Source organism: Vulpes vulpes, chromosome 15 (genome assembly GCF_048418805.1).
Source record: "Vulpes vulpes isolate BD-2025 chromosome 15, VulVul3, whole genome shotgun sequence".
NCBI classification, from domain to species: domain Eukaryota; kingdom Metazoa; phylum Chordata; class Mammalia; order Carnivora; family Canidae; genus Vulpes; species Vulpes vulpes.
Genome location: NC_132794.1, coordinates 113,386,479 through 113,412,306, shown reverse-complemented (window position 1 = coordinate 113,412,306; position 25,828 = coordinate 113,386,479). Strand labels below are relative to the sequence as shown.

Sequence of the window (25,828 nt, the reverse complement as noted above, 5' to 3'; positions counted from 1 at the left end):
TAAGATTAGTCCATAGAGCTAATATGTTAGTAGTATCTTTGCAATTCAGTGAAAACAGCAAAGCCTGTGTTAACTCTGACTGTAAAACCCCAAACACCCCAAACCTAGCACTGCAACCCACGAGTGGTCAAGAAAGAGAACCACCTTTGCCGCCATCACAGAGGGATCATGACCGAGATCCTGTCCTCCCCAAAGCCTGCATGACCAGCCCCATCAAACGTCCTTTACTCCCCTTAAACACACTCAATTTAGAGGCATTTGGTCAAAGTTGTTTTTGTTTCTTTAGGGGGAGAGGCAGACAGAGAGGCAGAAGGAGAACCCAGCATGGAGCCCAGTGCAGGGCTTGATCTCACAACCACGAGATCATGACCTGAGCCGAAATCAAGAGTTGGATGTTCAACCGACTGAGCTACCCAGGTGCCCCTGCTCAAAGTTATTTTTAACTGCTTTACACAGGAACATATAGTATGTCCACTTAGATGGAAAGGTCCACCAGAGGGTTTTTATGCCTTTACGGCTCCAAAGCATCAGACACAGAGCTGCTGTCCACCGACGGGAAAGACCATGTGGGCTCTGTTTCTGAATACTGTCAATGACGGTGCTTAGCAGCATTCTCCAGAGGAGTTGAAGACAAAGGAATATGGCTCTGGAACCAGGCAAGCCTAGGCCTCAACGGTCACTTGGCCTCATGCTAGCCATGTGGCCTTGGACAAGTTAGCTAATATTTCTGATTATTTGCATCTGAAAGCAATGATAGTCCCTATTTAATAGCATCATCATAAGGATCCAATAAGCTGATACATGTAAAGCACTTAGGACAGAAAGTGATCAATGAATATCAGCTGTTGCTATTCTAGCACGTGGAGCTCAGGATTTTTTTCTATCAACTATCGGAATTAATTCAAGGAGGCGTCCCAACATCCAGATGTTTCGTGTTCTCTAGGGGAGGCACTCTACTTGAGTCTCTAAGAATTAAAGGAGAATTGGTTGGGTCGGCCAAAAAGATTTCTGAAAGGCAGAAACTGGAATCTGACCCATTTCTCCAGGCAGCTGGAAAACATCACAGCTTTCTGAGAAAAAGAAGGCCACCACCAGATGTGAGTTTTAGGAAAACACTGACACACAGTCAGGAAATAAGAAAGGGCAGGTACGGCACCGAGGGAGTAGAGCTAAGAAACTTTCCGCAGAACTTTATCAAGAATAACTGTGGAATGAGCAAACACATGTGTGATATTAGAGCCAAGGAGAAGAAAAGGAAGAATGGCCACATCTGGCTTTGCAGAAGCCACATCTGAGTGCCACTGAGTCATACGTGAAGGAGAGGTGGACCACAATCACCCAGGGGAGAGCAGAGAGAGAACCAGAGGGCCCTGGCAACGGTACAAGGCCCCTCCTGTAGGATGGGAAGGAGAGACGTGTGATGGCAGTGAAGGGTCCCACAAGCACCTACTGAGGGTTGAGAATGTCTAGGCACGATCATAGACAAAGGGAAAAAGCAATCTGATATACAGACAGAAGGTTCTAGACTGAGAGGATGCGTAAGGGATTGATCAGAACCCCAGAGGCAGAGATGGGTGGGGAGGATCTCCACACAGGTGGAAGGTTAGTTTCAGGTAGCAGGACAGGAAGTGAGAAAGGTAAGGTGATGCTAGACAGATCACGGAGGATCTTTTCAGCAAAGCAGACAGACTACAATCATTTGCTGAAGGTGGTGGCAGGGGGGTGGTGATAAACCTCAAGCTTGAGAAGTTGCTGGGAATAGCTGCTAAGGTAAATTCACTAAGGAATTTCAACATTAAAAAAATTTTTTTTTTAGTAAACTGATATGGTTGTGATGGAAAGGAATATGGAAATTCCTCAAATAATAAACACAGTATTACTGTATGACCCAGCATTTCCACGTCTGACATACACCCAAAACAAGTGAAAGCAGAGACTCAAACAGTGATCTGTAAACTCATGTTCACAGCATTATTCACAATGAATAGTATTATTCATAATGTCCATCCGTGGACGCATAAATAAACACAGTGTGGTCTACAGATAGGAGGGAATACAATTCTGCCTCACAGGGGAAGGGGCTCGGACACCTGCTACACACTCCATGGAAGAGTCCAGGAGACGCAGGGGAAGGGGCTCAGACACCTGCCACACACTCCATGGAGGAGTCCAGGAGACGCAGGGGAAGGGGCTCGGACACCTGCTACACACTCCATGGAAGAGTCCAGGAGACGCAGGGGAAGGGGCTCAGACACCTGCTACACACACCATGGAGGAGTCCAGGAGACGCATGGGAAGGGGCTCAGACACCTGCTACACACACCATGGAAGAGTCCAGGAGACGCAGGGGAAGGGGCTCAGACACCTGCTACACACACCATGGAAGAGTCCAGGAGACGCATGGGAAGGGGCTCAGACACCTGCTACACACACCATGGAAGAGTCCAGGAGATGCAGGGGAAGGGGCTCAGACACCTGCTACACACACCATGGAAGAGTCCAGGAGATGCACGGGAAGGGGCTCAGACACCTGCTACACACACCATGGAAGAGTCCAGGAGACACAGGGGAAGGGGTTCAGACACCTGCTACACACACCATGGAAGAGTCCTGAAGCCAATCACAGAGAGACAAACACTGTATGATTCCACTTACATGAGGAACCCCGAATATGAATGTTTGCAGAGACAGAAAATAGGATGGTGAATGCCAGGGACTGAGGGAGGGAAAGAACAGGGAGTCATTCTTGAACGAGGACAGGGTTTCTGTTTGGAGAGATGAAGTAAGTTCTAGAGATAGATGGTGTGAATGCGCTTAATGCCACAGAACTGAATTCTTGAAAATGGTTAAGATGGTCATTTTTAAGTTCGTTACCATAATAAAAAAAAATTTAAGGGTCTGGCAGCAGCCCTGAGGTCAGGGGCATTCACTGAGGGACAGTGAAGCAGCACAAAGGTGAGTCTGTCTCCAGAAATACACAGATGCCCCAGAGCACGGTCCAGAAGCACAGGCATCCACGGCCCCCAGCAGAAGAGGGAAGGACAGCGCAGCACACCCCTGAACCCCGCAGGTTTCTCTCCCACGTAATAAAAACATACTGTCCCCTTCGTGCACATGCTCACTTACATTCTTTCAACCACTCACGTACCATGTCTGCTCCGGAGTCAAATGGAAGGCAGCGCGGCTGACAACTACATAGACACCAAGTTCGTCCTGCAGTTAATTATTGCCCCAAACTCCTCTTGCCTGTCTCTCCCTTGAGGCATAAAATATGGGAGCTGACTCTAATCTGCCAGGTGGATGGAGGTGGTGGCTGCAGTTCTGGGCAGGTGACTGCAAGGTGCAGGTTCCAGTGGACAGGGCAGCCCGTCGCAACCGCCACCCACCAAGCCCATCGGCTCACCCCACGTGATGCCAAGAAGGCACGAGAGCCCACTGACGTCCCAGTCACAGAGAAGGGCACACAGATCATCTCAAAAATCAAAACGGCCACCAAGGGCCACCCTTTGAGAAACAACATGTAACCCCTACGAAACACCGCTTGGCTTTTCCATATTTTCTCTGTAGAAGATGATTCACAACTATATTTGTTTCCACAGAGCAAAACGTAAAGAGGTTGAACAATGCAAAAATCATGGTCCTGGGATGGGAGTCTTTCAATCTCACCCATAGAGAGAGCACCTATTGTGCAAGAACAAAGTACAAAATTAGCAGCAAGGGAGGTAACGTTTGGAACAAGACTCCGTCACCCGTCTCGCAGATGTAAAGTTGGCATCCACACATGAACATCCCTGAATTCACTTCCGCCTCACAATAAAACACCCACTGGAAGGAAGGTCTTGCAAGACTTCAGTCACTAATTTGACACAGAGGGAGGCAGGCAGACAAAAGTCAAGCCCAATCAAATTTAATAACATTTAAGAGTATATTTGGAAATCTAAAATTACTGCTGGGCTCAAACTTCCTGTAATTTTTATCTATTCTTACACCCGCCGCGCCTGGTTTTCTAAAATGCCACAGGATGTCGTAGTAAAAGTCCCCAACACATTGCTAATTTTAACCCTGCTGCCATACGGAAGCGTGGGGCAGCACCAAGGCGCCAAAACAGTCGACCTAAACCTTCAATATATGAACCACATCGCTTCCTGTATAGATCACCAGGGTTTTTTTTTTTTTTTAAACAAGAAATTCACATAAGATCAAGCAATTCCACTGAAGGCTCCAGCAGCTCTGAGATCAAAGGGCCAGTGTGGCTCCGCCGGGCTGAGTTATGTGGGTTCCCCTGGTCACAGTAGCCATCATACACACCTGACACATGGACGTCTTCCTTCCAGATTGAATAGTTAAGCTTGAAACGGAAATCACTCCCAAAACATCTTCAAGACAAAAGCCATAAAGATGTTTTCTGAAATCACGCATTAAGAGAGCATGAAGGAAAGAGAGTAGCAAAGACAGCTATGGCGAGCACTTGTGTGAAAGCTGAGAGTTAATCACTCAGAAGATTCTTGTCCTCTGAAGGAATCAGCTTGGGCTGCCAACTGCACACAATACCTGACTGCAGTTGGGTGGCCCCATGGAAACTTCCAGAAGGGGTAAAGCCGAAGAGCACGCACGGCGCTGGGGCTGCTCCAAGGGCCCTCCCCGTGCTCCGCCTCCCAGCATTTCCACACTCCAAACCCACAGACGAGCAGACCTCACAGGAGGTGAAGGCATCTTTCTTCCACGGGGCAACAAGGGTAAGAACAAATGATCCCAGTGGTGAGAATGGTGGGACCAGGACAATGCTGGATCCTCGCTCTTCTGTGCAAGCCAAAGCCTCGCAGCAGGAGGAAGACATTATGACCATTCCCACAAGGTAACTCGACTGATGCCTGGACACCAACCCTCTGTCCAGACCCGGAGACACCCTGACCAGTGACATGCAAACATTATTCTCATTGGCATCCTCACGTTTATGAAGAGTCAATTCAGAACGTCTCCTGGCCAAGGAGCAACCACAAGAGCCAGCCCTGGGCTGTCCCCAGAGCTCACGCCTGGAGGGAAGCAGAGCCCCTGCCGCTCTCATCCCACCCAGGGAGCCCTGCAGCTCACAGCGGGCCTACCTTCACCCTGACGGTCTGGTCCGACACGCTGCTCATCATGTCGCTGATGGATCGGAACAGCTGCAGCAGGGACTCCATGAAGTCCGCCTCTCCTTTGTCTTCGTACAGTCTGCAAAGGAGCACACAAGACTCTCTGGCACCTGCCAGACAGGGCCTCACCACTCCTAGCTCCTACATCAACAGCCATGAGAGGTGTTGCCTGAGTGGCAAGTGAGAATGTGGGGGAAGATCCTCCACATCCATGGAACGCAGGAGGCAGCTCGGAAATGGGGTTCATCTGGACCACAGGGCTATGGAGAGATGTCCTCACGCTCAAGAGGCTGGTTTTTAACCACACCATCTATTGCCTTTTCCATTGTAACATAACATAACATTTTATAAATCTGAAAAACACAGAAATGTATAGAAAGGGAAAGAAGGAGAGAAAGAGGAAGGAAGGAACAGAGGAAGGAGGAACAGAGAAATTCATCCTACCCCACAGAGATGACACCATTAGTATTTTGGTGTTTTTCTTGCCAGTGTTTTTTTAAACCCACGGTGTCACATAATTAAGATAAATTTAATTTCCTGAATTTAACACGATCTTGTAGCCATTTGAAAATGAAAGAAGAGTAAATTTGGGCAGCCTGGGTGGCTTAGTGGTTTAGCGCCGCCTTCAGCCCAGGGCCTGATCCTAGAGACCCAGGATCGAGTCCCACATCAGGCTCCCTGCATGGAGCCTGCTTCTGTCTCTGCCTCTGTGTGTGTGTGTGTGTGTGTGTGTGTGTGTGTGTGTGTGTCATGAATAAATAAATAAAATCTTTAGAAAAAAAAGTAAATTTGAAATTACTTTATTTCAGAATAATGACACTATACAAATGTATTCATCACAGAATTGATGGGAATGGGAAAATCTTCGAGAGGTGGAGCATTTGTTCAATAAATGGGTAATAAGGAAGTTGTACATTGGTTACATGTATACAAATATATGTTGCTAATTATAAATAAGTTTCAAGCATAAATTATTTATTAGCAGTTACTTCAAGTTGCTGTGTTACTAAAAAGCAATGCATTTGCATTTTAAAATGTTGCAACGCAGATGTTTTCTTAATATAGACTAGTTTTCTGCCTAATTAAAAGTATACCATACCTGAAAACTTGTGTACAATGGAAAATGTTGTAAACTAAGTGATAATTAATTACCCTAGAGATAATCTTATATTTAAATGAGTTCCATTGTAAACCAACAAATTCTGTCTAAAATGGGAGACTGCAACTTAGTGTGTCTGTTTCATAAAGGATTTTATTCAATAGGAGTTTGTTTAAATGGTGCATAGCAAACAATCAAAAATATGGAGTCATGAACTTCTGCTTGCAGGTAACACAAAGCAACAGATCAATGTTTTACAGACTGGTCCAAACACTTGGGAAGGCTTCAAGCATGCAGTTGGTCTCCTCCTCAGGACATATGCCAATTCCTAGAACTACGTGGAGTAAGGAAGCCGAAAACATTGGTAGAGTGGGTTTTTAATCAGTCTCCAAAGATAATGAATGATAATGAATTAGAAAATGCCAGGGAGACAGGTCCCAAATGACACAGCAGACTTGCAGTTGAAAATCCTGGAGAACCAAGAGCAAACCAGATATAGATGGAGGCTCAGTAAATACAGCCTTGACTCAGCACAGCTTCTGTGGAGTAAAAGGTCACCCCCACTGTCTCTGCCTAGAAGAGGAAAAGATGAATCATCTCTGAAAGAAGAACACATCATCTGAAGCTACATTTAAATAAAAATTAACTAAACATAGAAAAGAATAGACCACATGGCCAAGTGAAAAAATTAAAAAAAAAAAAAAGAAAGACAACAAAAATAGAACCACAGGTGGTCAAGATATTGCAGTTAGCTAGCAAGAATGTCAACATAAATACAATTATTATGTTTTAAAACAGGGGAAAAATGGAGAAAAAAAATGAAAAATAGAGAAATGAAGAAAACAGAAGGTAAAATGTGAATGTTTAGTAGAGAAATCTACAGAAAATAATCAGATGAAAATTTAAAACTAAAAAATATAATATATAAAATTTAGAATTCATTACATGGGTAAACTAAAATTAGACCAAGTAAAAGGCAGAATTAGTGAAGTGGAAGATGATCTACAGGAAAATAAATAAGCACAGAGACAGAAAACAGAAAAATGTGTTAGAGAGACATAAGGTATAATAAAGAGGTCAAATACAAATGTAAATGAAGTTCCAGAAGAAAATGAGAGACACAATGTGGCAAATACAACACTAGAATAGATAATGACCATAAATTTGTCAAAATGAATAGAGAAATCAACCCAAAGTCCAAGAAACTCTGAAAATCCAATATAGGATAAATAGAAACCAAAGCATTCCTACACAATCCATAGTAAAACTGCTCCTAACCAAAGAAACAGCAAATTGTAAAAGCACCTAAAGGAAAAACAAGCAAAAAAACACACCATCACCTTCATAGATGTAACAAGAAGTCTGAGAGCCAACTTCTCACAAGAAATTGAGGGAAAACAAGAGAAGAAAATAGTATCTGGAAGAAGAACTGTCAAACTAGAATTCTATATTAAATAAAAACAAGGAGAAAATAAAGGATATTCATATAAACAAAATCTGTAGCTGACTTTCATTAAAAGAAATTATACAAGGAGTTTTTTGGGGGGCAGAAGGAAACTTAACCCATAAACAAGGAATTGAAAGAAAAATGAAAAAAAACAAGAATAAATATAAAACATATTGAATGAACACTAACTATACAAGATACTAACAGTTGTGTCTTACAAGGCATAAAATACAAGTATATTGAAATGTATAACAATAACAATAAAAAAAGAGATTTCATGTGGAGATGGAGTGTTCTATTCTAGTCACATCTGGTATTATGTAAAGGGTGGAAAAAGTAATCATTTCAATTACTCTGTAAGAATTCAAACACAAGGGCAGCCCAGGTGGCTCAGTGGTTTAGTACCACCCTCAGCCCAGAGCCTGATCCTGGGGACCCGTGATCAATTCCCGCGTTTGACCCAGGATCAAATCCCATGTCAGGCTCCCTGCACGGAGCCTGCTTCTCCCCTGCCTGTGTCTCTGCCTCATTCTCTCTCTCTCTATGACACTCATGAATAAATAAATAAAATCTTAAAAAAAAAAAAAAAGAATTCAAACACACGTGTTGTCATGTGTAAGATAATTATTAAAAGAATAGTAGAAGAATGTGTCACTAGCATGTTAAAAGAGGAGAAAAATGAGACAATAAAAAGAAAATCGTGCTTGGTACAAAAGAACACAAAGAAGGAGAGCATAATATAGATGGGTAAAAGAGAAAATGAAGAGAAGAGACAATAGGTGTAAACCCATCACATACAAATAAACTATAACTTCAGTTAAAAGGAGTTTCAGACCAGATGAAATAAAAGATACAGCTATGTTTTTGTGTGCAAGAGACAGACCTTAAATATAAGGACAAAGAAAGCTTAAAAGGAAAAGAGAAGAGATATTCCATGCAAATATTAACCAAAAGATAAAGGGAAAGTTTTCATATTGATAAAGGGGTACAAGCATCCCTGGGAGACACTCCAGACCATCACAATTAAATGAGTGTGGCAATAGAGTCAAATTAATTTTCTGGTTTCCCAGTACATATGAAAAATATATTTACACTGTAGTGCAGTCTATTAAATGTGTGACAGCATTTTATATATATATTAAAAGGGGTGGGGGGGAAGCCCAGGTGGCTCAGCAGTTTAGTGCCACCTTCGGCTCAAGGCGTGATCCCGGGGACCCGTGATCAAGTCCCGTGTTGGGCTCCCTGCATGTAGCCTGCTTCTCCCTCTGCCTGTGTCTCTGCCTCTCTCTCTCTCTCTCTCTCATTCTCTATGTGTCTCTCATAAATAAATAAATAAAAATCTTAAAAAAAAAAAAAAGAGTACATCCCTTCATTTACAAAAATGCTTTATTGCTAAAAAATGTTAAAAATCACCTGGGGTTTCAGCCATTGATAATTGCTAATCACAGAGCATCATAACAAATACAATAAACAAAGTTTGAAATATTGCAAGAATTACCAAAGCACAACACAGACAGGAAGTGACCAAATGCTTTTGGAAAAATGGTGCCAAAAGACTTCCATAACGCAGAGTTGCCACAAACCTTCCACTTATAAAAACCACAGTATCTGCAAAGTGCAATAAAGCAAAGAGCAATAAAGTGAGCTGTGCCTGTAAATCTACAAGAGAGAGATCACAATCCTAAATCCATATGCCTCCAATAACAGAGTTTCAAAATCTGTAAGGTGTGAGGCATGAGTCTTCATTATATCGAAATTTCTACCAAGAATCCCTCAAAGATGGAAATTTAATTATTAGTTTCTCTGCTGCCAATCAACATGTTTAAAACACAGAAATGGTTGGTATTTTACAGCACTCCCACTGATGCACCTTTCTGTAATGAAAGGGACGCCTCTGGAGTCTCACCTCTTGGGTTTATCAAATACACCAAGAACAGTCACTTGTTTGACCCACCTTGAGGTGAAGGAAGGGGTGAGGAAAGAACTCAGAGGGATATCAGTAAATAGATAGATGAGTAAAACCTAGTTATCATTCCTTGCTCTATTTACACATGATAAGTATTCATTATCAGGGAATGACAAGATTGTTGTCTATTAACTACATTCTATTTTTGTGACCCAGGAAATGATGGCAGAATGACATATCTGCAACAACTTATTCATGATCAATAACTAATTATGCACAAAGCTAACACCAGATGACAGGCAAAGCCTCCAGAAAGCACCGGAAGACAGAAGAAGAACACAGCAATAACTAGCTTTAGTAATTTACTTCAGAAGGTCTGATGCAGGATGTGTCTGTTTTCTGGCTTTCCAGTTAATGTGATCCACCCACACAGAAAACACAGACAAACAAAAACCAGCGGAGAAGTGCCCCTGGCTGTCAGGAATCTTTCTGTGGGTTCTGAACCAATGTCTTTGGGCCAGAGTTTTAAAATTGCTGTTCTCACTTCAAAACAAAACGAGCCTTCTAAACAAAACAGAAAGTATGGATTTGCATAGTGAGAAAGATAGTGGGATAAGCTTCCATATCTTCATCTCCAACATTTCACCTCTTTGTTCTTTGGAAGAATAACGACTGTCAATTATCTGGGAATTTTACAAAGCTACTACATCACCTGAAAACACAGCACACCATTTTGAAAAAAGAAGGAAAATAAAGAACTCTAACGTTTATTCCAACTGCAAAGAGAAAAACAACTCTTGTCAACTCCAGCTGTGAGCACAATTGTCTTTCTCCCAAGCTAATAAATGTGGTGCAGGTAAGAAAATGGGAGCCCTTGCTTGCTTTTTCCCCCAGCTCTGCAAACACCACACAGGAGAGCTGCTCAGAACTTGTTAAGGAGCAAACACTCCCGACACCCACGTAGGACACAGGACCGCTCTCTCTTTAAGCAGCCTCTACGAAACAGGAATATTATTTCATCTAAAATTCATCCCTCTGGTATCACAGCTGAAGAGCTACTGAAACATACAGTGGGACAACAGGGAGTGGGGGCGAGCAGAATAAAACCCCTCTTAAGTCTTTAGTCCTGTAGTCCGTGAGTTGAAGGCTATGATTTCCCCCCCTCAGAATCTGGGTTCTCAGCAGTTTTAGACTACAGATTTAAATTTAAGAAATATTCTCTTATCTACATAATGTGGCTGTAACTGTGTTCTAAATTTTAAAGGAAACATATGTTCCTCTCTGCCCTCAGGAATCATAGAAGGCAGCCAAGATACACATTTAGGAAGCAATTAGGAAAAAAATAAGGTCAATAAACTATTAAAGTCTGGGATACACAGTCAGGACTCCAAAGCTCATTAAGTACTTATGGAAAGGAGAAGTAAGGGACAAGGGAGGAAGGGGGGAGGGAGGGGACCTCATCATCAAAATCTCTGTGTTCCCTACAATATTCAGATGAGGTCTGAAATGCCCAGACAGGGGCCTTGGAAGCCTTAGGAAGCCTCACTGCCTTTTGGCAACTGCTGCTACTTGCCTTATGACCTCTTTGCACTTTTGTCCTGGACAGTGTCAGCTCTTGACAAATAAGTTATCCCACCAAAGGACTCCTTTGGCCATCAGGCCATGGCTCCTGCAGGGGCCACTCCAGAACAAAGGCAGGCAAGCAGGACCACGGTCTGTGCCAACGCCATGCTGCCAAGTGCCAAAGCAAAGGCATTCCTAAGGACATCAAACATAAACGCTTCCCTGGGTCGCAGGCAACGATCAATTGAGCATTTCACTCCACTTCTGCGTAGCACAGTAAGACCGAACCACATCTTTGGGTCACATAGGGCTCCAGTGATTTAAAGCCAAAGAGACTCTAGTGACAGGAGTCTCAGAAATTGACCCCCAAACTAACAGGGAGAGAAGCTCTCAGTGGCCTAATTAAGTAGGACTTTGGAACCCAGAGTAAGCGAGGGGCGTTCTGAGCTGTCAGGTAACAGAAACTCAGGCTAAAAGCATGAGAAGAGAATGTTAATCACCTATCCAATAGATATTTCTCCCTTACTCCTTTACTAAAAGAACTTTGATTTTGTTGAAAGCATCACTAAGCCCATCTAAAACTCCTTACCGACCTCCTTGCATCTAGAGTGGTCATATGACATAGTTCTGAGATGAGAGCATATGACACTTCATAGGGACTAGAAAGTTCTTTAAAAGGGGAGTAACTGGAAGGCTGTTTCCACCACACTTTCCCCTCTATGATGCTTGGAATGTGGTCCTTGAAACCATAAGACACAGACACAGACCCTAAGGTGGTGGAACAGAAGGGAAAAAGGAACCAAGGGCATGGGGAAACCAGGGATCAAGTGCATGAACTCCAGGATCTTCCTCTGGACCCCATGTTACGTATGCTGGTGGGGAGAAGTGAAGCTCATCTGGTTAAGCCATGTTAAGCTAGGTTTTTCTGTAACAGCAGCCAATCCTAGTCCTAACCTCTCTAAGAGTGATCAAATTCAACATTTATGGACCATGGGTCTAAGGTATCATGTCATTTGTAGCTGGAGACCGAAAGAGATCAAGAATAAGATATAACGTTGCCACTGGTCCATTTGGGTGACACCAGTCTTCCTAGCTGCATGATTTTGTACAAGATTACAGCGTTTACTACAATAATAAGAACACAGATTATCAATGCATAATTTCTTTTGAAATTTCTTTTGATTTCTTTTGATTCCTAGTCTCCAAATGAGAAGGAAAGTCAGCCAGTGTGCTCAAGACGGAAATGACCATCATCAAACCCCGGACTCAATGTCACACTGATTATAAATTGTACAAGATTAAGATTCTTCCAACAAAACATGAAGAATCTATGCATATCCCCTGACTATTCTGTTCTTTCAAGTTCATTCTCTCACCTCACTGTAGGTTTTGGTTTAGAGTAATTAATGATTTAAAGTTAGTGGGGAAATAAACAAAAGCAAGATAGAGGGTGTTGGGGTGCCTGGGTGGTTCAGTGGCTGAGCGTCCACCTTTGGCTCAGGGCATGATCCTGGGGTCCTGGGATCGAGTCCCGCATTTGGCTCCCTGCATGAAGCCTGCTTCTCCCTCTGCTTGTGTCTCTGCCTCTCTCTCTGTCTCTCATGAATAAATAAATAAAATCTTAAAAAAAAAAAGAGGGTGTCAAGAAGTGCATTTTCATAGAATTAATTTTATTGGAAGAAAAATTAAATCCAGGAAAACAAACCTACTTTACTTGGTCAACTTTCACAACTGACAGTGGAAAAAATCATTAATGGCTTTGACCTTAAGAAAAGAGAAAGCTCAGAAGCACCTGGGTGGCTCAGTCAGTTAAGCGGCTTCAACTCAGGTCATGGTCTTGAGGTTGGGATTGAGCCCTGTGCACGTCAGGCTCCCAGCTGAGCGGGGAGTCATCTTCTCCCTCTCCCACTGCATCCCCCCAACTGCTTATGCTCTCTCTCTTTGTGAAATAAACAAAATCTTTAAAAAAAGAAAGAAAAGAGAAAGCTAGGGCTACAGCCAGATTCATGCCTACCCAGAATTAGCAAAATAGAAGAGCATGCCTTGGATGCCTGAGTCAAGGATGACAGGATGTGACCTCAAACCATTGTGTCTTCACACAATGGCAGTGTAGAGATTGTTATCTACATCATGTCAACTTCAGAGAGAACACAAGTACAATAAGCCTTAACCAGTAACATAGAGGCTGTAACCACTGATCACCACTGTAATCAACATGGGTCCTACCCTGTGTATGACTTTTCCAGATCTACACACAGTCAATAACTTGCTCCTCTGGCTTTATTTGCACCACGGTGTACACAAGATTGGATTCTGAATACCCTCCCTTCCTTCTGAGCCCTTCTGGAAAAGGCAAGCTCAGGGCAACAATGATAAAATGAAGAGGAATAATGAGGGGCTGATTTGGGTCTAGACACTGGTTCAATGACCAGTAGTCACTCAGACATTTCAAGAGCATCGTGCTTTTAAAAAGATGATGTATGTTCTCTAAATGAGAGGGACGTCAGTTTGTATAACTCCATCTCTGTGTGTAGACCTCACGACAAGAACATCAACCTTGAATAATCAACGTGCGCCAACATCACTCAGAGTAGGTCACCCAATGCAGCTAGCTGTCCTCCCACAGAAAAAAAGCAGAGTCCACTTCAACACTCAACACTCAATCTCTCCCATTTCCACATCTCTTCATTCATACAATTACATATTGTGGGCCACCAGGAAGCTCTGGTTTTAGCACAGCTCTTAATCACAGATACCTGGAAACATATTAATGTTCTCTATAAAATAACAAAGTTATCAACACCCCAAGCCACTTTCAGGTTCAAAAACAATTCCTAAATTCATCCAGATAGGATGAAAAAGAAGTCACTGAGATAATCAACTAAGTGTCCATTCACCTGGCAATTCCACACATGAGACCATCTCTCTAGAAACAAAATATTATTCTGGTTGAAGGAAGGAAAGAGAGGAAGCCCCCCAGTCTTCCCCAGTGAGGCAATTTAACTTGGTTTTAGCCTCTTGTTGAACATTTTTTTTAACATCTTTTTTTTTAAATTTATGATAGTCACACAGAGAGAGAGAGAGAAAGAGAGGCAGAGACACAGGCAGAGGGAGAAGCAGGCTCCATGCACCGGGAGCCTGACGTGGGATTCGATCCCGGGTCTCCAGGATCGCACCCTGGACCAAAGGCAGGTGCTAAACCACTGCGCCACCCAGGGATCCCTGGCCTCTTGTTGATGCTTGTTTTAATTGTTTGCATTTTCAAGGCTTTTCTCCGGAGGAAGATATACTGAAACGAACTTCAGAGCCCTCGGTATACACCCTGCACTACCTCTGGTGATATGGAATACCTCCAGTGGTCAGTGTTTTACACACATGCACACATTTCAGGCTCAGGAACAGGGCTTGCTACTCAAACCTGTGCTTACGTTTCACGGCACTGGGAGTAGTGACACTACAAGTGGGCAACCCCAACATGGAACAGCTATCTATTACTGTTCTGCCACTCTGGAAAGCAAGGCAAGGGAGGAAAAAGAAGAGAGGAAGGGAAGGAGGGAGGGGAAGAGAGAACGAAAAGGAAGGAAGGAAAAGATGTCCTAAGATCCTCTCAGAGGCCCGGCATGGGCAACACTTACTGGTTGAACAGGATCCTGGAGCGCACGATGAATTTGAAGATATACTCCAAAGCCTTCATAGCTTTGTACAGCTGCTCGTTTATTCCCGGCTTCTCGGCATTGTCCACGTAGTTCCTTAAAACTTTGGTCAGCTTCCTATTCACAATGGGATCACAAATTAATTAATATGTTTAGAAGATTACGGTATCTCAAGTTCTTCACTGGGGCAGAAATACACAAGTGGATTATTGTTATTTTGCTTCACACTTGTCAGTAGATGAATATTTATAAAACATATTGGAAACGGATTAAAAGGGAGCCATGAGGTAACACTCAGAGGAGCGAGATCTAAACAGAGAAAAAGTGTTTTTCTAAGTTTTAGTTGCTTTTCTAAGCATTTAAATGTAATTTAAGTTACATTTAAATCTAACCTTCACAACACAACAATTATTACTTTAGAATATAACAATAATAATTGGGTATAAGAGCAGGTATATTATCCCTAATTTACAAGTGATGAAGCCCAGGCTTAGACAGATAAACAGCTACATAAAATTGAAGAGATTCTCTTCATAGCCATACCCGTTTTGTGATGGGTTTTTTTTTTTTTTTTGACATCAAGCACGTATTATTTTCCAATGACAGAGGCAGTGATGACAATAAATGACTTTTAATTCTGCCGAACCTTCTACATTTTCTACTATTACTGGCCCATAAACTAATAATCGTTGTCTATTATTTATAAGGCTGACCCTCAAGCAATGCTTCTAAATCATATAAGAACAGCTAAATGAACTATAATACAGTTTCTGGTTTTAGGGTACTGGGCTGCACTATCATTCTCCAAAAACTAGCCCCCTATGTGCAGTCTATATGACAACAACCAACAAGATTACCCCTTTAAGCAAACTTCTCTGATCCCCAACTTTTCATGGCATCAATAAGAACTCACTGTGGCTTTTTAAATATTCATTATGCTCATAAAAATAACCTGGTAGGGCAATGCCAGCATTTCCAGCTAAGTCGTGAGCCCGTATACACCAGACTGTTAGTTGAGACTACTGTTAAGATACCTGTTAAGAGCTACTGTATGTTGGTAAATTGAACACCAATAAAAATTAATTTATTTAAAAAAAAAAAGAGCTACTGTAACTGGCATTAGGGAGGACCCCACAACAGTCCTGAGCATAACCACTGTCCTGATAAATCACAACAATAAGCTTTCTGGGCGACTAAGGGGACATGAAGTCATTTCTAAGACTCATCACGTTGCAGAACCCTAGCAAAGAAATCTGACACTTCCAGAAGAGCCTCCCTGCAAGGTGGCTGGGAAGAAGCCCGGCCAGAAGGGCCCTATCCCCTGAGGCTCCCCTGGCTCCCATGTTGGGAAGGGCAGCTCACCACACAGGTCTTCTGGTGGTTCTCAAGGCACAGTAGAGCATCCGAAGCCCTCCCATAAAAGCTGTTTCACCTGATTTAACTTATTTTCTCATACTTACTGAGCAGACACAATTTCTTATTAAACCCATGGATATCCCAAGAAATATATACTCCATAGAACACGTCTTAGGTATTTTCCCAACAGATTAATCAAAATTACATAAATAGATGATAGAGAGAGAGACAGATAATAGATAGAATTCAGAAGGAATGATCTGCAAAGACAATGACCCAGGCCCAGGAAATTAATGAAGAAGTCCAAAGACCCAGATCCGCATGAGCCAGGCCATCTGTAATGGCAGAAAGATCAAGCCTCCTCCTGGCACTAACTGAGAGGAACAGACAGAATGGAGCATCACTTAAGTGGAGGCAAGCCCTAAACGAGCTCTAGGAAAAAGAGCTCTGTGGACAGAAAGGAGCCCGTCCCGGCTGGTCTTCTGAAAGAAGGGTCCCCGAAGCTAATGCCTCCCTCCCTTCTCGCCTGGCTGGGCGCTGGTCCCTCCGCTGGGGCTCCAGCACCTGGGCCACCCATGCAGGGAGCCAGAGAACAGAACCGGGAGGTCGCGGCTGCGGCCCAGGCATCTTTTAGTTCTTCTCCTAGAGTCCTCTGTGAAGAAAGGCTGATGATCTCAACAGCATCAGAGGAAAGAGGTAAACTACCTGGGAGAGAGTCGAGCCTAGGTCCATGCCTGCCGAGGCTTCTACGGGGCAATGGCTGGGAGGCCCTCCGTGAGGAGCGTCCCCCGGCCCAGAGACCACCGTGAGCACTCCATCAGCGCAGAGGATCTTCCACAATTAGGCTAGTGCTGCATGAATCACAGTTACCTCCTTTGGCATGCCATGACTTAACTATCAGACTCACACACCCAGGAACCACTCGGGGTTGGCGACTTTATCAAAACATGGTAAAATAGTTATTCTCCAAAACAAATCTCCTTTTCTGCAGATTACAGTGGCTGGATGGGAGGATACGGGTTCTCAACCCAGTCTCATCCTATCTGAAAGATACAACAGCACTTTTTTGTTTCTTCCGTTAAGGAACTTGCCAAAGAGTCCCCAACCTTCCCTTTGCCCCATGTGACAAAGGCATAGAAAGAGCAGTGCCAACCGAAGGTCTGGAAAACAGCAGGGCAAGCTTACTTACTGTGCTGATTTTCTGAAATTCAAGTACAAGAGATAATCTGAGAAGAGCTGTTTGGCCACATTTCAACAAAGACGCAGAAATGTGAACATGACTCGGATGGCGATTGCGCCGCATTAGGAGCACCTCACAGGCCACTCCAGGAAACCCCACTTGGTTTCCAAAGCAAGAGGGTGCCATGTGGTCCGCCCTCCCCGGGGTCTCAAAGGACCTGTCCCAAGTCAAACTGGACGTCTCCACTAAAAGAACAAATCTTTTTAAACAAACATTTATTAGCAAGCACAAAGCTCTCTTCCCACTTGGGGCTCTACCCACCCCCTTGCAATAGACATGCACCAGAGGCAGGCATGGAAAGAGCCCCAGGACAGGATGACAGACATCACACACAGAGCAGGCATCATCAGACCTCTGACCCTGAGCCTCGTGGCTGCATACAGGCAAGGAAACAGATTCTGACTTGAATATGGTCAAGACACACCATTTCCAGTGATTCTAAGGGAGGATGTTCTTAAGAAAATTATTTAAATCTTTTTTCAAAAAATAAAAAATAAATAAATATTTTTTCATTGCAACTCTCACATCTCAAAGTTGGAATAAACGCCAATAAATCCCACTGTGAGAGAGGCACAAGGGAACTCATCCTAATCGTTCTAATAATAATGAAACCTAACAATTGCTTCGTGCTTTCTAAGTGCCAAGATTTACTCCAAACACTTAACATGTAATAACTCATTAAAATTCTCAAGAAAGGGGAGGCTTGGCTGGCTCAGTCAGTGAAGCATCTGCCTTTGGTTCAGGTCATGATCCCAGGGTCCTGAGATTGAGCCCCACACTGGGCTCTCTGCTCAGCAGGGAGTCTGCTTCTCCTTCTCCCTCTGCTATTTCCCCGACTCATGCTCTCACTCACTCACTCTCACATAAATAAAATCTTTGATAAGAACAAATTTTTTTTAATAAGGAAAATTCTCAACAAACCCTAAGATCATGCCCATCTTACTGATAAGAAGGCTGAGGCCGAGAGAGGTTAAGAAATTTAAACTTTTAAGTGACAGAGCTGTAGGGGAAGCTGGTTCCTGGACTGTGCTGGTCAACAACAGGCGAGCCACCTCTCAGTCTGGGAAATCCCACACTTGCTCTGGCTGCTAATAGACACCCGGGGACAGGAATGGGGCTACGGGCACAGGCCAAGAACACCTGGGTGGGCAGTCAGAATCCAAGTGAGTTACAGCAGAAGCGTCTAGAACAAAAAGGAAGGACCTCTTTAAAGAGCAAAAAGATACACTGAGAAGTACAGAACTGAATTTTATTCACACTAAACAACCAATGATCTCAAATCAGGAACATATCCATTTACTCATTTGCCAAAAGCTGGTTGGGAAGCTGCAGTGAGGCCTACATCAGTTTCATGGAACAAAAACTGAAAATTTCAAAGACAAATGGAAGGTATAGAGGAGGACAAGAATTTATTTCAGAGTGTTAGGATAATCTATCACATACTGCCTTTCAGCAAGGTTTTCAGATCTGTTAACAGGGAAACAATAATAAAAATTATCCCAGTAAATTCAGGGTTGGGGGACTGGGCGGCGGGGGGGCAAATATACAACCAGAGACAAAAGTGTATGAAAAAGGCACTTCGGGATGCCTGAGTGGCTCAGCGATTGAGCGTCTGCCTTTGACTTAGGGCATGATCCCGGAGTCCTGGGATGGAGTTCCACACTGGGCTACCTACAGGGAGCCTGCCTCTCCCTCTGCCTGTGTCTCTGCCTCTCTCTCTGTGTCTCTCATGAATAAATAAATAAAATCTTAAAAAAGAAAAGAAAAAGGCACTTAATAACAAACACAGAAAATGAAGTATTGGTTTTAAAACAACAAAAATGAACTTACGTGTAGGCTAATGTTGCACTGAAGTGTTTCTTAATGTAGGTTTCCAGAACAGGATTAAAATGCTGAAATTTCCTGTCAGCAATTAGTCCAATGATAAACACCTGTTCAATTAATCAATATTTGCATTAGTAAAATACTGCAAGCCTCCTCTGAATCATCTGCACTGCGGTGGGAGTCCGTGATTGAGAACATTTTCAGATGTTACCCCTTCTTACCCCACAAATGACATTGGCCTCACTACAGTTGTCCCACTGAAAGCAACTCTGTGCATCACAATCCAGCCACCTGGACTGGATTTACCACAGAAAACACTTCCAAGGTGACTGGGAGGGATCCCCTCCCCTGGCTTCAAAGGCTGCATCATGAAAAGCACCTCAACATCTGAGCAGAAAAAAAGTAGAGGCCACTTACCAGAGCATCAAACACCAGTGTATCAAACGTCTCGCTCTCAGAGTTCTCCATCATGATGTTGAAGAGGGCATCCAAGGTGTCCTGGAGGAACTGCAGACACACCAAATGTCAGCGGACAAAGTAAACTCACCTCGCTGCCCCCCAGCCTAGAATAACTATCGCACCTGGGGTGTGGCCATATCCCAGGCACCCACCTTTCCCAAATGTCACCAATGAAGCTATGCACTTTAGAGACCGTTCCCAGCCATTAGACACACAGGATGAAAACTGAGATGAGTGAACTCAGAACCAAAGACATGGCACCCTGAGCTGAGCAGAGGAGGACTTGTAACAGGGGGGCCCTATGGTCCCCTCCCCATAAGACTCCTCCAACCCTTTCTCTGGTCTTCACCAGTCTGGTGACAAACAGCTCAATAGCAGCTCTAGGAAAACTGGCCTTGTCTCCTCCCGAATGCTGAGTCTAGGACCTGAGCTCAGGAGGGGACAGAAGCCACACAGGGACAAACCTCCAGCTGAGGATAATAAAGGACCTTCCACAGACCCAGATGCCCATAGATGGAGGAGGTGTGGGACTCTGAAACTGGGGCACCCAGCAGGACACCAGGAAGCACATGGCATTCAAGAGTAATTTAGAAATTCCCTGTATAGCCTACGATAACTCACCAAATAAATATGAGAGTACAGAATGACAAACCATCAGGAATTAATTAAGGAAAGAAAAAATTAGGAGACTCCAAAGGTATGTCACACCCAGAAACCAGCTTCCAAGTTTCTCACCTCCACCTTCCCCTGAAAGAAGCGTAAGACCAAGAAAGACTATCTTGGAGGGAATGAGTTCCCCGTTGGTGGAGGAGTTCAAGAATACACAGAATGCCCCGTGACAGAACAATGGCCTCAAAAGAGAATAAAGGATACATAAATCATTAGTCATTAGAGATCTGCAAATCGAAACCACAGTGAGGTAGCACTTCACACCCACAGAGCAGCTATCGTCAAGATGCAAGCAGCACAGAAGGTGTGGGCAAGGATGGGGGGGACCAGAGCCCTTCCGTGTCATCGGTGAAAATGTAAACAGTGCAATGGTGTCAGAAAACACTGTGACAATTCCTCAAAGGGTTAAATGTACATTTGCCCCGTGAGCAATCATGCGAAGGCATGTAGCCAAATGAATGGAAAACCTATGTCCACACAAAACCTTGTACACAAATATTCATGGCAGCTTTACTCATAAACATCAAAATGTGGGAAACATTTTGTGGGACCCAAATGTCCATGGAAAAACAAACTGGCGTATCCATACGCTGGAATATTTATTATTCTGCCATAGAAAGGAATGAAGTTCTGATACATGCCACGTCATGCTCTGAAATCCAAGCATTGTACTAACTGGAAGAAGGCAGTCACAAAAGGCTATGTATTGTATAATTTGATTGATATAAAATAACCAAAAATAGTCAAATCCATAGAAACAGAAAGTAAATTATGGTTGCAGGGACAGTAGGGAGTAACTGCTGACAGGTTACAGGGTTATTTTTTCTTGTGATGGAATGTTCTGGAATCAGACAGTGAAGATGGTTGCACAACTCTAGAATATACTACCACCATGGACCTGTGCGAATTAAGAATTATGAAGTCACAGGTTCCTCGGACTGGGCCAGCCAGGCTCCCCAAACCCTCATCTGTGCCACCCACCACCTGCCACCTACTTTATGCCAGGAAGTTTCATCATCACATACAAGCAGCGGGGAAATGAAACCACCTCATCCAGCAGGTGCTCTGGTCTGAACATCAAGGCTTTTACCAAGCCCTCAATCATTGGGGCCCATACCAGCTCATCCCTTTTGTATTATTTCCCATCATGTTCAGTTTGTAAAATCTTTGCAAAGGTCAAAACTTTACGCCATCTGCTAATTGCCCAATGTTACTACCAATGGACTCACCAGGTGCCAACCCCCTGGCTCATTTCGCTTCACAAAGAGCCCCTGCAGTAGGTCTACCCATCCCAGCCAGACCAACGACATCATCAGGAGCACAGAAACATGGTGGCAGGGATCCCTGGGTGGCGCAGCGGTTTAGCACCTGCCTTTGGCCCAGGGCACGATCCTGGAGACCCGGGATCGAATCCCACGTCGGGCTCCCGGTGCATGGAGCCTGCTTCTCCCTCTGCCTGTGTCTCTGCCTCTCTCTCTATGTGTGACTATCATAAATAAATAAATAAATAAAAATTAAAAAAAAAAAAAAAAAGAAACATGGCGGCAGAGAGCTGGAGCCTCCCTGACCTGGCTCTCAAGCCTCAGGGGCACAGGGACACCACATCCTGAAGGAGGCCCCTCACACAGAGCCATAAACGCGTTTCTTCTGACACCCGCCCGCTCTCGAAGACTAGCCAATGGAGGCCCCAAATCACCATTTTCATTTTCCATCAAAATGGGCAACTGTATCTTTTACTAATTAAGCAAATACTGTTCATCACCAATCAATGTCATCTCTCTACTATCAGTCAAGAATATATACAGGGGAGGAGGTTTGAATAATGAATGGAATAAGCTCAGTCTACAGCACCCTCAAACAGAGTAAAAGGAGCCCCGTGCAGGCTAGGAATCCCTCCAGCACTGGCTCCCAGTAGCAGCCGTGTGGCCTTAGGCAAGTCCCTTCTTTCTAGACCTACTGGGTACACAAGATGCGCCAGTGATGGACGGACCAGCCATCCAGACCTGCGGTACGAGTGCACTGGAAGGAGGCAGGTTGGTGAAAAACATTTCCAGGGCTGAACAACAGGATCTGGTAACAGATGAGGTAAGGGGAGTGAAGGACAACCAGAAGACAAGATGGTTCTGGGTCCTCTCCTTTCGTGTAACAACAGGCCAACAGAAATACAGCTAATTCCTGATGTGATACAGGGATTTAAAAATGAAAAAGGACAAAAGTCTCATTAACTGTGTATCTTCTAAAGTTACATTAACTTATTCACTCAGTTTCCATCCGAATCAGGGAAGTTCCAGAACCCAGGGAAGTTTAAAATGCAATTAACATTGTCCAAGCCAGAGGTAGCAGACAAGAACCTCAAAAGATGATTAAAATTAGAAGATTAGCAAGGATATGTTTGAATGGTTATACAATGAATTTCAGAAAGTGGTGCAACCAAATTAATTTATACTGAAGTTAACCACATTGCTGCTTAATTAAGGCCATTTTAAGTAATTAATTTTTACAGAGATAAGGCAGTCTCCTTCTGCAAGCATCTCTCATGGAGAGCAAAGGACTGAGCCAGGGACAGACAGACCGGGCTATAGACACCTCGTTCACAGAACACCACCAGTGGGGACCAGCTTATCGTCTGCAGGCCAAATGGGACATGCTAAATTTGGAAACAGGTTTCCTTACATGAAAGACAAAGGGCACACGGGTGGCCCAGTCGGTTGAGGCTCTTGGTTTCAGCTCAGGTCAGGATCTCAGGGTCTTGGGATCGAGCTTCCGACTCAGTAAATAATCGGCTTGATATTCTCTCCCCCTCTCCTTCTGCCCCTCCTGCTCCTGCATCTCTCTCTCTCAAATAAATAAGTAAATCTTAAAAACTAAATAAATAAAAGGAAAAGTCCTTGGAGCCAATGAGAGACAAGAATGGTCTAATATGAGAAGCAACGTTTCCCTAATGAAGAATTACAGAACTGGAGTGCTCCAAGGGATCACAGATCACCCCGGTCTGACTGTCCTATCAGGCAGATGAGGAATCAAGAGGGTACGTGACATTTCTGCAGAGCCTGCTCTGTGTGAGGCTATGCGTCCAAGATCACATGGGGGAAAGGGCCAAGACAAGACTCTCAAGGCTGTGACCTTCCTGACACACCACCCATCTCTCCAGGTCAACTGCAGAAGTTCTGGGTGAATCATGAGCCTGGGCCGATACTGGGAATGGGTAACGATGCTGATAAGATGGTAACAAGAGAACTGAACACTGCCTGAGCACCCCCCATGTGCCAGATCCAGGCTACGTGTCTCATTAACCTCCAAACGACCCTATGAGCAGGTATTACCGCTATCTCCATTATACAGCAAGAGAAAGTAAGCCTGGATGAGGTGACCTCACCCTCCTCTGTCCCACACTGAGGACCCACTAGAAGAGGAGCCAGAACCCAAGACTGGGTTGATCCCAGAGCCCATTTCCTTCACTGTGAAGCCAGTCAGCCCCCACAACTGGAATCCAAGCCAGAGTCTGTCCACTTACAGGTGCAGGTCAACATCCATTGGAGGGATTATAACCAGAACCCCATGCTACCATGGAGGGAGTGCCCAGATCTGTTAACACGTGGAAGAAAAACCTAACAAGCAACCCCTGGTCTGTGTTACCTTCACCACTTCGCCGCCATCCACCTTCATCAGCTGTCTCAAGTTCTGCTGCAGCAAGCTGGTGTTGGAACGCCACTTCAAGAGCCCCAGCAGGTCCACTGAAAACACAGAACAAGTTTCAGCAAAGAGCTTCAGCTCCCTTAGTCACCTATCAGGGGAGGGTCTCGACACAATTTTGAAATGGAAAAAAATCAGCCCTATTTGGAAACATTTGCTCACTTAAGACTTCATAACCTTCTAGAACATACTTGACACCTAATATGGGTGAATTCATTATTTGAAACTGCATTTCCCGTGAAATTATTTCCACAGTGATACTTAAAAATGCATCTGAGGGGGCACCTGGATGACTCAGGCAGTTGGGTAGCGCTGACTCTTGATTTCGGCTCAGATCAGGATCTCAGGGTGCGAGGATCAAGCCCAAGCTCAGCCTCCTCGCTCAGTGGGGAGTCTGCTTGAGATGCTCTCTCTCACCCCCTCTGCTCCTCCTCTCACTCACAAGTGCTCACAATGATTCTCTCTCGCTCCCACTCTCGCAAATAAATAAATATATATATATATTTTTTAATGCACTGGGGAGGGATGCCTGGGTGGGGTGGCTCAGTGGTTAAGCATCTGCCTTTGGCTCAGGGCATGATCCTGGGTCCGGGGATCAAGTCCCAAGTCAGGTTCCCTGTGAGGAGCCGGCTTCTCCCTCTGTCTCTGCCTCTCTCTGTGTATCTCTCATGAATAGATAAATAAAATCTTTCAAAAAAAATAAAAAACAAAAATGCATTGGGGAGCTTAAGAAAAAAGGGCTGGCCTTTCCAATCTGCAAGAAGGTAAACTCAGCCCAGCAGAGAGTCTGGAAGAAGGCTGCTCACGCATAAAGTCCTGCCCTGAAATCCTCTACCAAGTGGATTTTTCCTACTTGAGAACATGGCTTTTTTTTTCTTTTAATTAAATAACATACAATAAGAAATGTACATTCAGGTACAGAAACTGTAAGGTGACAGGAAGCCTGAACTGCAGGGCAACTGCTGCCCTCACCCTGGCCTGGCCTTCCATGGCTGTTTGTTTCTGATGGTTGAATTTTTGTTGTTTGTTTTCTAATAGAAAAAACATGGGCTGAATAGATGGATTTTTAGAGACTAAATGTGGAAGACAATGTCCAGAAATGATTTTGTTTAAGGCAGCAAGACGTTCTTAAGGCATAAAGACAGAAGCCAAAGCATCTCTAGGAAAGAACATGTGCCCACACAATCTTCACTTGAACTTATATTAATATCCCATTATGTGAAGAAAATAACACAATTAGCAAGTGTATCCAATTTACCTTTTACACTCAATGGGAACAAACTTTAGCTACACAGAGTGTCTCCATAAATACAAAGCAAAACAAAAAAAACCCTGATTAATACTGAGAAGAAACACACAATTTTGGCATAGGTAGGATTTCCGGGAACACAAAATACTTATTTGAGGACTGAACCACACAAAAGGCGTTATTCACATGATGAGCACCAAACATTCATTTTCATTTATTTGCCCTCACCCCCAAGTACAGCTGACAAGGGGACCCGTGGACATGAAGAGAGGACAAAACTTGAAGCACCGTGCCATGTGTAAGCAGAATTCAAACGCCCGCCAGGCAACGCTGCCACTCCCTGACCTTGGGCTTGCAACCTTACCTCAGTTTACCTATCTGAAGGACGGGGTATGATGTTGCCAAATTGCAGGACTGGTGCTAGAATTAAATGGTGTCGTGTAGTGAACATGCTCAGCCAAGAGGCCCAGCATGAAGACAGACAACACCGGTCGGTCAACAAGAGGATCAGGATGTGAAGATTTTAGCCACCCATGGT

The 25,828-nt window shown here is 44.0% G+C and overlaps 1 protein-coding gene across 2 annotated transcripts in view; it reads right to left on the bottom strand.

The window, feature by feature from the left end:
* The window catches only part of DOCK1 (dedicator of cytokinesis 1), a 495,561-nt gene that overhangs the window by 361,521 nt on the left and 108,212 nt on the right, over positions 1–25,828 (bottom strand). For both annotated transcript variants that reach the window (XM_072740395.1, XM_072740396.1), the window contains exons 19-23: positions 23,985–24,082; positions 19,638–19,727; positions 19,227–19,327; positions 14,783–14,917; positions 5,103–5,211 (exon numbers count right to left, since the gene is read on the bottom strand). In XM_072740395.1, coding sequence (XP_072596496.1) covers positions 5,103–5,211; positions 14,783–14,917; positions 19,227–19,327; positions 19,638–19,727; positions 23,985–24,082 — 533 coding nt within the window. The remainder of the gene's footprint in view (positions 1–5,102; positions 5,212–14,782; positions 14,918–19,226; positions 19,328–19,637; positions 19,728–23,984; positions 24,083–25,828) is intronic.